This window comes from Cnephaeus nilssonii (genome assembly GCF_951640355.1).
Source record: "Cnephaeus nilssonii genome assembly, chromosome: 14".
Taxonomy (NCBI): Eukaryota; Metazoa; Chordata; class Mammalia; order Chiroptera; family Vespertilionidae; genus Cnephaeus; species Cnephaeus nilssonii.
The window spans coordinates 28279884-28291424 of record NC_137085.1 but is presented as its reverse complement, the minus strand read 5'-3'; the positions used below and the strand labels follow the sequence as shown (position 1 = coordinate 28291424).

The window sequence follows — 11541 nt, the reverse complement described above, 5'->3', positions numbered from 1 at the left end:
GCAGGAAGCCAGGGTATCTCCCCAAAGTGTGTTTCTCTTGGGGAAGAGTCTCGGCATGGGAGGCTTGGAGTATAACCAGTTTAGTGAGACTCCTAGTCAAGACGCTAAAGAAGTAGCAATGACCAGGAGGCCGGGGCCCGAGTCGGGCATCCTCAGTCCCATGGACAGCTCCCCACTGCGGGGGTGGGGGGGATGGGGGTGAGCACCCGGGGCAGAGGACAGAGGGGATGCTCTGCACTCAGGTCTGTGATGCACTGGGAAAGCTGAATGCATAACGGCTGGCAGTCTGCTCAGTTGGACCTTTGGGCCCACAAGGAAAGCAAGAAGGTATTTACACAGGTGCTGCTGCTGAAATGCCCAAAGCAAGCTCTTCTCCCCAGGCCCAGGGCCTGAAGATGGGCAGGTGGTCAGACCGACGGGGGACTGGCAGGCTGGGCTGGGGCTGCAGTTCCCTGCGGAACAGTCTGTTGATGCGTGGAGACCCCGTCACCGTTGGGAGGAGCTCATCGATCGACTCTTAGAAAGGGACAGGTGTCCAGAAGTCCGGCAGCCGTACCATAGAACCCCAGAGTCCCTGACAGGAAAAGGGGGGCAGAGTTTCAAGTGAGGGGGGGAGGGTGCTGGGGGATGCTCTCGTTGGGCCCCTCCGGCTGTCTCTGAAGGGGCTGGGAGGCGATCGCCCTCAGTGATATGTGTCGTCAGTGCTGGCGTCTGCCTGGCTCCGAGGGTCAGTGACGGTCGTAGGCAGTGGCGGCCGCAGGCGGGGCAGCTCCTCGGGCGGCCGCGCTGTAATAGTAGGGGGAGCCTGGAAGAGAGGGAAGACGGCGTGGAGGTCGGAGGGCGGCGTGGTGCCTGCAGCCCCTCACCTCAGGCAGATGTTCAGAGGAAGGGAGGGGCTCGGAGCTCGGAGCAAAGAGCTCTGGGGAACACGCCGTTACTCTGGCAGGGCCCGGCTTCCTGGAGGAGGCGGGTCAGGCTGGGGGTCGAGGAGACTTGGACATGGGGAGACTGGGTGTGTGCGTACATGGAGCAGAGCAGGCAGCAGCCTGCCTCCTGTGACCCGCCGACAGGGCCAGGGTGAGGGCCTGTCCCTAGCGGGGCTCCTCCCGCCTCCCTGGGCAGCTTTGTTGGACTACATGCTTTGGTTGAGGCCTCTTGGAGCCCCGCTTTGTGTTCTAACTCCTTCCCAGGGAGGAAAGAGCACGAGGGGCTCTGGGAGCCCAGCAGAGTCTTAGAACCACTGAGGTTAGAGGTGCTGGGCCATCTCCTCCTTCTAGGGGCAGGGAAACTGAGGCTCAACAAACCAAAGTCATGTGCCCAAAGCCACAGAGCCTCTCGGTGCCAGAGCCCAGCCTGGAACGCGGGTGTCTGCCCCCGGCTCAGGACGGCTCCCCCTGCGCTGGAGGATGTGTTTGTCCAGGGGGGCGGCAGCTGGGGCCCTGGGAGCCATCCTGGACCACGTGTCTGCTGGGGTGGGAACAGTAAGCGTCTTCATTCCCCAGGGGAGGTGACACGTATGGATTCAGGAACTCTTTCACTTTCCACAACAAGCCTCTCAGGTAGGAACTAGTGCTGTACCCGTGCAGCAGAGGAGGAGACTGAGGGACTGAGAGAGTAAGCAGCTTGCCCAAGTCAGACAACTGGTGGCACTTCAGCACGTGCCACCGTCCCTCCAAGCCCAGCCCCAATGAGCAGACACCCTTCTCCCTCGCTGGGCCCCGGGGAGGCAGCAGTGACGGGGCGGAGCGGCAGTGCCTGGCTGAGCTGTTCCCGAAGGCAAGGCCACCAACCCTGTGCCTGAGGGTTCCCAGAGATGGAGAATGCTGCTTCCTCTGTCACCTCCCTGGTCGGAGTCCTGACTGAGACACCTGTCAGCCGGCCCTGCTCTCTCGCCTTCTGTGTTAGGTGGGATGGGGACTGTTAGGACATGTGTGCTGTCCCTGAAGGCTGGGCCATGGCCCAGGAGCAGGAAAACGGCAGGGGCTGCCCCCACAAACGGGCCTCGGGGGGACAAGAAATGGAAGTAAGCCTGTGCAGAGGACCCTGGCTGAGCCCCCGGAGCCCCCCACCCACCTACCACCTCTCGCCCTCGGCTCCGACTCACTCCCCCCTCAAAGCCTAATCTCTTGGCTGCGCTGTCCAGTGGCCTCCGCACGAGGGTTCCACGGCAAAATCAAAATCGCTTGCATTTACCGTGAAAGATGAAAACATCACCTCACAAAGCACTCTGTCTTCCTGGTGCCCATTAGACCGTCATCTAAAATAAACTTGTCCTTTCTCATGTCATTTTTCCTCTCTAATTCACATTATCATCAATTTACTTCTTGACACAGTCATTCCCGGCTCCCACTCACTCTCTAATCCCTTTAAAGCGGCCACAGGCACTCCCATTCTAATCCTAATTGACCACCGCTGCCTTTCTTCCCACCTCCTGCCCTGACTGCCCCCGCCATTTCTCCCCCTTCGCTCCCCCTTAGCCTCCCTTTGGCTCCCCCTACCCCCGCCTAGTCCTAGTCCGCTTGGGGGCCCCTGGTGCTGGGTCATGCTGGCCTGGCTGGGCAGGCAGCTCCTGGGGAGGAGGCCCGGCAGAGAGGGAAGTTCTGAGAAGGGAGCGTGCAGCGTCATGAGGTGGCATTGCTCATCCTCACTCTGCTGGTGTTTCTGTGGAGGAGGCTTCAACCCGCCAGCCGAGGGTGGCAGAGTGCGTGAGGGTGTGAGCACCCGGGAGTGCGTACGTGGAGGTTCTCACCTGTTTCCACAGCTTCTACTGACCTAGCCGGAGCCTCCGAGCAGGGTCCCACACCCTGCACCCTCCCCAGACTGCAGAAGTCAGGCTACGTCCCCTGCTCCGTGGGACTCCTCCAGACAGAGCCTGGAGACACCTGTGGGAAAGCCAGGCTGGTGGGTGTGACGGGCCTGGCACTTCTTTGCCGGACTATGGTAGAGTGAGCCTGGCAGCTCACTCCTCTTCAGGACAGTGAGCCTCCAGAGAGCAGGGTTTCTAGCTCCTTTCTGAATGAAGCTGCCGGTGTGACTACCCTCATCTCACACCGAGGCCCTGCTTGCTTGGTGACCTGGCCGTGATGCCCCGGGTTATAGACTTGGGCAGCACAGGGACCATTTCTCTTGTTTCTAACCGCCCAGCATTGTTTAAGCTCTTCCTGTTTTGCCTGGAGCATGAGGCCCGCCTCTTTGGGTTGGAAGCCAGAACTCGTCCTCCCAGCCTCCCTTGCTGCTAGTGCACAGGTGTGTCGCCTGTCGGATAGGCTGTCTTGCCTATGACCTCGATTGGGCAGGAGCAACCTGGGGAAATGGGCTGGGAGGCCCCAAGCTGGGAGGGGGTGGCAGAGGCGCCGGGCAGTTGGCAGGACAGAACCCTCCAGCACCCTGGCTGAAGCAGCAGCGTAGAGCGGGCAGCTTGGGTGCCAACTGGCAGCAGCAGGAGTGTTGACGCTAGAGCAGCCGTGGTGGCGTGGCTAGGCGTTGTTCCTGGCTGTGCGTACCATGCCCGTGTCCTGGGTCCTCCCAGAGGTTCCAGGAGCGCCCCCCCCCCCCCCCCCACATCCCTTAGTAGATTTGTTTTCTGCTTACACCAGCCAAAGTGGATTCTGTTGTTTGCGACTGAAAGCCTGACGGATACCTACAATCGCCTGGCTTTCAAAAAACAGACCAGGCCAGGGCTGTTCTCATCACATGCGTGGTCTGAGCGTTTAGAATTCTCCAGGCTCCTTCCTGTGGAGAGAGGAGGCCGCTCTCCCTGGCTGCAGTCCTGTTCAAACTGAATGGGTCAGGGAGAGCACCCCATCACACACGGGTTATGCGTCAGGGTGACCCGAGCGTGGGTCCGCATTCCGCCATCTGCTTGCGGCGTGACCTCCGCCAGTACTCACCGAGCAGCCCCGGGTTGGGGAACCTCCAGGAGTCGTTGTAGGAGGGATACTGAGGGTGGCTGTAGGGGCTCCCGGAAAACTCACTCCCTGCAGGTGGTGGGAGGGAGAGAAACAGGAACCGAATGTCAAAGCAAGTTGGGAACATGCCCATGGCATTTGCCTCTTACATCCATTGCAGGTGCTTTCGTAGCCAACAACGTCCAGTCCAGCGCACACCCTTACTGAGTGGACAGCTGTCACTGGCATTATCTAGATTTCCCTTTTCTGCTGGTGGAAGGGAATACCAGCCTCTCACATGTGTGCCGCGAAGCGACCCTGTGCCGCTGCTCCCTGCGGTGACTGGCCCATTTTGCAGGTGAGGAGACCGATGCCTAGATTCTCTCACAAAATGGCCTCAGCACATCCACCAAGTCCTAAGCCCGGTTCTCAGCCACCCCAGGACGCCAGCGTGGATTTAGTTCCACTTCCCACGTGTTTCCTGCGTGGCTCTGCACGGAGAAGGCAAAGGTAACCTCAACTCTAGTCTGGCCTTCCGTGCTGAGCACGCAGAGGTGGCCGCACCCTGGGCTCCGCCAACGGGGAAGGTGAGACGAGAAGTCGAGCCCCCCGCCAGGAGGAGGCAGAGGGCACTTCGCTGCGAGGAAGAGAGAAGCCGAGGTCTAGGGAGCACTGAAGAGGCAGCGGGTGGGCCCCGGGGCACGGGGGATGGGACCGCGGTTTGCTGCTCTGGGCACGCTCAGGCAGGCGGACACCACGGGGAGCGTGAGGAGGCACGGTGGGACCTGAGGATGTCCCCTCTCGCCCAGCGGCCCCCGGAGCAGGGACCTGTGTCTGCCTCCCCCGTGCTCTCGCTTCCGGCCCCAGGAGAGCCTCCTCCCCACCAGGCGTCATGAGGAGGGGCGTCCAGAATTCCTTCCCTTACAACCTGCTGCCTGTCTGCTCCCTGCGGCTGGGGGCTCCCAGGGGGCAGGGTTTGGGCCTGACGCGTCGCAGAGTCCCCCAGTGCCTGGCCCACGCTGTGTGGGAAGCTGGCGGCTGAGTGGCTCCTTATGCCACTGGTTACAGAGCACGTGGCCCTTCCCTGGCAGTGGTGACAGGAGTTACACAGCCCCCGGGACCACCCTCAGCCCAAACAAGCTCCCACAGATGCTTCTTAAGGATGCCAAAGGGCCGAAGGGCAGGAGCCCTCAGACGGACCAGCCAGATGTCAGAACCGGAGCACTGCTCTGCCCCTGGCAGCCGAGGCCCAAATGCAGGGCCCGTGGGACTTGGCCAGGTGTGGCCAGAACCAGGAAGCAGGCCTGAGGGGCCAGCTGCTCCCACCCCGAGCCCATCCGGCTTCCTCTCCACCTCCCACTTCCACAGGCAACCACAGGCGTGAGCGCATGCAGGCACACACACACACACATGCACATGCGCGCACACACACACACACACACACACACACACCACGTGCACTCCTCCCCAGACCTCTCTGGGGGCCACTCCCAGCCTGACAGGCCGAGCCTTCCAATTCTCTGTTTTTTATGCCTCAGTGGTCAGGGTGTCAGGTTCCGGCATACTGAGGGAGAGCATGGTGACAGTGCCGGGCTGCAGCCGCCCCGCCCCGGCATATCCATCAGCGCCACAGCGCCTCCCCCTCCTCCTCCTTGGGGGCGGGAGGGGGAGCAGAGAGACCGAGCAGCCGGGAGAAGGGGGACAACTGCCCTCTCCTCCAGGCTCCGGGCGCCCGAGAAGCGGCCCCATCAGAGGCACTTCCTGACAGCGCTGCAGCTGGGCCCGGGCACCGGCCACACGCACAGGCCAGCCCTCCATCTTCATCTGACAGCATCGCGCCTGCCTGCCGGGCCCAGCTCCAGGGCCACCTCCGCCAGGAGCTGGAGAGAGGGGCCCCTAGAGGTGCAGCTGACCCAACACAAAGATCACAGCATGAGCACCTTCTCTCACCTCTTCCCACTGAGAACACCCGGGCCCTCACCTCTTCCTACTGAGTCACCTGCACTGGGGGCTAAACCCTCCTCCTCCCGCCGCCCAGACCTTAGTAAAACTTGCTGTCCACCAGACGCCTTGCACAGCTGGGGTGGTGTTTTCCGCACATGGAAATTGAGGGGAGAGGCCAGGTGCCACGTTGGGGGTCAGTGGGGCTGAGATGAAAGGATGTGCCCCAAAAGCAGCATAGACCAGAGCCCAGGAATGCCGTGACGTCAGGCACCAGGAGACAGGGGAGCAGTCAGTGAGCCTGTTTCCCCTGGAAACGTCCTAGAAAGCCTGGCAGGACAGGGGCTCTTCCTGGGCGGGAGTGAGGGTTTGAGTCAAGCTCGTCTTGTCCAAGTGCCAGCAGAAGCCAGCCAACATTGTTGTACCTTTGCCCTGAGTAAAGGGGTGGTGGGTTGGAGGGGCACTGCCTGAGGGTAAAGGGGTGGGGGGTGGGGGGGCACTGCCTGAGGGTAAAGGGGTGGGAGGTCGGAGGGCACTGCCTGAGGGTAAAGGGGTGGGGGGTCAGAAGGGCATGAGTAGGGTAAAGGGGTCGGGGGTCGGAGGGTTACTGCATGAGTAAAAGCAGCAGGTGGGGCTAGGCAGATGGTACAGGACACTTGGGACTGACTCCCCGTCTTCAGCTGCCTCCACAGGACCAGGAACAGAGGGTTGGTCCCCTCTCAGGCTCATGGCCAGGATCACACCCACAGGTGTGCTCTATCCCCCACTCCTGCCCACAGCTGCCTCCCCTGCAGGAGACGACAGAAAATGGCTCCAAATAGAGATGAGCTAGCTGTAAAAGCCGTGCCCCGGCCGGTGTGGCTCAGTTGCTTGAGCGTCGACTCTTCACCAAAAGGTCACTGTTTCAATTCCCAGTCCAGGCACATGCCCACATGCCCAGGTTTCAGGGGCAGGGATGTGCTGGACACAATGATTGATGTTTCTCTCTCTCTTTCTTTCTCTCTCTCTCTCTCTCTCTCTCTCCCCCTTCCTCTCTCTCAAAAATCAATAAAAAACTCAATGAGGTAACTAGAAAGGACTGATTGAAATGGAAGTGGATAGGGGCCACAAAGGATGCACTTGTTGTGGCTGTCCTGGAGGACCCGGGGCCAGAAGAGTCATCCGAGCCAGAGATGCTCCCAGTCTCCCCTTCACTAAACGCTCAGAGATGGCAAGAAAGCTGAAGATTCCTAAAATTCTCAGAAGTGACAGGTAAACCGGCACAGTGTAGCTCTTAATTAACCCAACACGACACCTGCCAGATGATGGGGATTTGCAGAGCACGCTGGGGGCCAACCCCGTCTGCAGATGGTGGGCTCCCACCTCTGCTCGAGACCTTGCCCGGCTGTAATTAACATCCGGAAAGTCTTTCAAAGTGACTTCACAGCCAAGTCCTCTTTCTGAAGGGGTGAAACTGAAACTGTTTGCAAAGAAGGAGGAGGAGGAGGAGGAGGAAGAAAAGATTTGAAAAGGACCGTGAGCTCTCTCCAGCTCCTCCCCGTGGTTTTGTAGAACTGCCCCACGCAGGCAGAGTCAGCCTTTCAAATATGAATATTGTATATATATTATATATAATAGCGTATATATGTTACTACATTATGTGTATATATGGTATAATAATTTGTATCACACATGCATATACTTATATATTCATGTATACAGGGCAGGGCAAAAGTAGGTTTACAGTTGTTCAGATGGAAAATAACACAAGAATTAATAAATAATACTACAAGAATCACCTGTTTCACATACAACTGTAACCCTACTTTTGCCCCACCCTGTATATGGATATGCATACACACCACACACACACACACACACACACACACACACACACCCTGGACTCTGAGGCTCTGTCAAAGCTCTCTGAGTGACCTTGATCAAGTCCCTTCTCACCAAGCCTCGGTTTTCCCATCTGTAAAAGCGGTGTATACGGGAGAGATTTAAATAACTGACCTCAAAGTGCTTTCAGCGCTGAGACTCTCCCCTGTTCTGTCTGCACCGCACCCAGCCCTAGCCCGGCCCCTTGGGGGCCAAGGCTCCCCAACCCCCCCACCCCCCTCTCCAGAGCAAGGCCTCCCAGGCTCCCAGCAGGGAAAGGAGAACCAGAGCGAACCCAGTAAAGGTCAGGCCTGTCAGCGCGGGCCGCCCGCACACAGAGCATCGATCCGTTCCTGGGAAAAACCTCTTCTCCCACCCGCTCGGGCCAGGCTCGAAGGCCTTCAGAAAAACACCGAGAAGAGAAAAACCGAGCGAGAGGGCGAGAGTGCGGGGAGAATGCAGAATGGTCTCGTGCCTGTCTCTCCGGGAGAGACACGGACTTGGCAGTGGGACGGCGGTGCTGGGCGGCCACAGCGAGACGGGCTGGAGACCAGGCTGAGCCCAGCGCTGCACTGAGCAGCCATAGGGCGGCTGGGTGACGGTTCTGGGCCTCAATTTGGTCCTCTGACGAGAGGAGGCTGTTGTGCCTTCAGCCCCCTTCCTGCTGCCTGTGCTACAAAGACCCAAACGCAAGGCCCATCAGGGGACTCAAGGGAAACCACCTCACCGTCAGCGTGCAGCGCCCTGCCACACACCTGCTTGAGGACAGGCCTGTGAGTGCTGCCTGAAGCCCGTGGTGGCATTCCAGGCCTTGCAGGGTCTGGTTCCCTAGGAGTTCCCCAGCCATGCTGCCCAGCCGCCCCCCCCCCCCCCCCCCCCCCCCCCGCTCATCGCCCCCTGCTCCAGGCCATTCCTCTCATGCCCCAGGGCCCATCTCCACCCGCGCACGCTGTTTCCTTCATCTGAAATGCCGCCTTCCCCTGCCTCAGGTCTAATCCCCTGGCTTGTCAGGACCCAGCTCCGATACCGCCTCCTCTAGGAAGCCCTTCTGGATTGATTGTTCCAGCTGAGAAAGAGCACTCTCTCACTGCCCCCTGAGCCCGAGCCCTCGTCCACCCCTGCCCGGACTCAGGGGGCTGTGACTCACTCCCTTCCCCTTTTGGTGAGTCTGTGGGAGGAACCAGGACTGACCACGTGTGCCCGACAGGTGCCAGCAGCCCCTGCCCGCCCCCCCCCCACCCCGCACAGGGCCCTGCCACAGCACAAATGCCGCTGAGTGAGCGCTGCCTGTGCCGACAGGTGCTCCCTGAGCCGGCCCCTCTCACCGTCAGACGGAAACAGGTGCGAGAAAGTAGTCGCGGAACCCTGGTCCTGGAGCACGAGACAGAGAGACAGAGGAAGGCGGCAAAACACACAGGAAGGAGAAGTGGGCTGTGTTCCCTGCAGAGCCCAGGGTGCAGCCCCCACGGGTGGAAAGGGACCCTGAATGGGTGCTCGTCTCAGGGACCAGGGCCCCCACCGGCTCTCTGGGCCTCCTGTAACATAGTGACCGCAGCAAGATCAGCTCCCTCCAAAAGAGCAAAGAGCCTGTTTCGTTTCATTCTGTTTTGTTTTTTAAAGCAAACACCGCTGATAATTCGAGCTCAAAGAGAGTAGGTCCAGACTGCATTCTGTGGGCTGCAGCTGGGCTGAAACCCTGGGAAGGCTTCTCCTTAGTACTCGCTTGGCCATGGGAAGATGCTCAGTCCAGAAACCTGAAGACTTTCTCCTAGCGACCAGAGCGAGGCCAGACACCGCCAGCCTGCGGTCTAAGCTGCCAGGCGGCAGGTCCCGAGATTTCCGTTGGAGTAACACTGAACTGTATTCCCGAGAACATCCAACTCCCACATCTGTGATGGATGTCTAATAAACTCGCCTACTCCATGCAGAGCTCGGTGCTGGGCCCCCAGGCCTCAGGAAACTCCCTGCATCTACGGGGATTCTTAGACCCAGAGCTAGACATTGGGTCGCAGCAAAGGGCAAGGCAGGTGCATGAACAGACCCGAAGTTATCATTTGCTCTGGCTGGGGTATCCCGGAATGCTTCCTGTAGGAAGGGGCTGTGATCTGGGCCTTGAAGGACATTGAAGCTGTATCCGTTAGCGGCTTACCACACTCCGTGCCCAGGCACCTCTCACCAGTCCCGGCTGCATTCTGAGACGTCAAAGTGCCCTGTCCCTGTCCCCATGGAGAGGAGCCTGGGGGCGAGGCCAGTCTCCGGCTCCTCAAGAACAGGAGGCCGTTCCGCAGGACACAGTGTGCCCTAGCATAGAACAAGCCACCGAGGCCTGACTCTCCTCTCCCAACTCCCCAACGCGGCAACGGCTAATGGGCACTGGCTGATAACCCCCTAGACAGCTCCGAGCCGCACCACGATTTTTATAAGTACTTGTAAAAAGGCTGATACTCCGCACAGGCACGGAGGGCAGCAGTGGCTGCCACTCTGTGCTGACCACTGAGGTGACAGGAGATGGTAGGCCAGTCCCTGTCAGAGCCCCTCAGCCATTTAGCTGAGTGACCTTGAGGCATCACTTCACCTCTGAGCCTGAGTTACTGTTGGCAGTGTGGCAGGTCAGCACGCACAGGGCTAAGTCATACCACGACATTCCAAAGTCTTTTGTGAATCAAAAGCGTGAGGGACTGTTTGATGCTTCACTCAGTCCTTGGCACGCAGCACGTGCTCTGCGTGATTGTGGAAAAAATGGATGCACTGGCGCTTGTTGTTTCTTTCTTTAAATCCTCACCTGAGGACATGCTTATTGGTTTTAGAGAGAAGGGAAGGGGGGGGGGGGCAGAGAGAGAGAGAGAGAGAGAGAGAAACATCAATCAGTTGCCTCCCACACCCCCCCCAACGGGGATCGAACCTGCATCCTTTCAGTGCACAGATTGACACCCCAACCAACTGAGCCCAGACAGGGCTGGGGCTTGTTTGTTAATGAAAATTATTCCCCCCCACCACCACCACCACTTTTTTTTTTCAACAAGTGCTCCAAATTCTTGATTGTAGGGAAAGTCTTAAACTATCGGTCCCTGCAACTGTGGTCGTGAGCGTGTCCCTGCAGCCCACGGAATGCAGTCTGGACCTACTCTCTGAGCTCGAATTATCAGCGGTGTTTGCTTTAAAAAACAAAACAGAACAAAACAAAACAGCCTCTTTGCTCTTTTGGAGGGAGCTGACCTTGCTGCGGTCACTATGTTACAGGAGGCCCGGAGAGCCGGTGGGGGCCCTGGACCTGGCGGGGTGGGAAGTAGACAAGATTGGGTTCCAATCTTTTTGCCACTAGGAATACCTTTTCTCCTTCACTCCTGCCCAAGTGACCCTTTGCTGGCTTACATGAGACCAACCCAACGCCCCTTTAACGTGTCTATGAGGCCTTTTGTGGGCAAATGGACAATTCCCACCTGGCTGCCTATAAAGCTGAAACAAGCCCCCAGCTCCCATTCTCAGCTCCCGCTTAAAACACACCCCCAGCCCCCTCCAGCTCTGAGGCCCTCCAACCTCCCGCCCGCTCCCTGAGCCTCGGGGCCTCCTCTCAGCCCCATGTCAGCCCAAAGCGGAGTTACTTTTCTGTGGCCTAGACCTTGGCCTGTCCCTCAGAGCAGCCAGGGGTCCTCCTCTGAAGAAATCGCCTCCCCCCCAGCTGGGCCCGGCTCGGCAAGGAGTCCGGAGCGTCCCCACCGCTGACTAATGAAAGGGAGGTGATGGTGTCACACCTTGCTGGGAAGTCACGGTGCTAGGCCCGACCTGTGCCGCCTGCCATCAAATTTTAATGCTGCTGCTGACATGTTTATGGAATGCCTCCCCCAGTGTTTGT

The 11541-nt window shown here is 59.1% G+C and overlaps 1 protein-coding gene across 8 annotated transcripts in view; it reads right to left on the bottom strand.

Annotated features, from left to right (window-relative positions):
* Nucleotides 1–728: 728 nt before the first annotated feature.
* The window catches only part of PAX5 (paired box 5), a gene marked incomplete at both ends in the record, with an annotated part of 152272 nt that continues 141459 nt past the window's right edge, over nt 729–11541 (bottom strand). For 5 of the 8 annotated variants that reach the window (XM_079791276.1, XM_079791279.1, XM_079791280.1 and 2 more), the window contains 2 exons: nt 729–805; nt 3891–3977. In XM_079791276.1, the coding sequence (XP_079647402.1) occupies nt 729–805; nt 3891–3977 (164 nt within the window). The remainder of the gene's footprint in view (nt 806–3890; nt 3978–11541) is intronic. The other 3 variants (XM_079791278.1, XM_079791281.1, XM_079791282.1) reach the window with 1 other exon arrangement.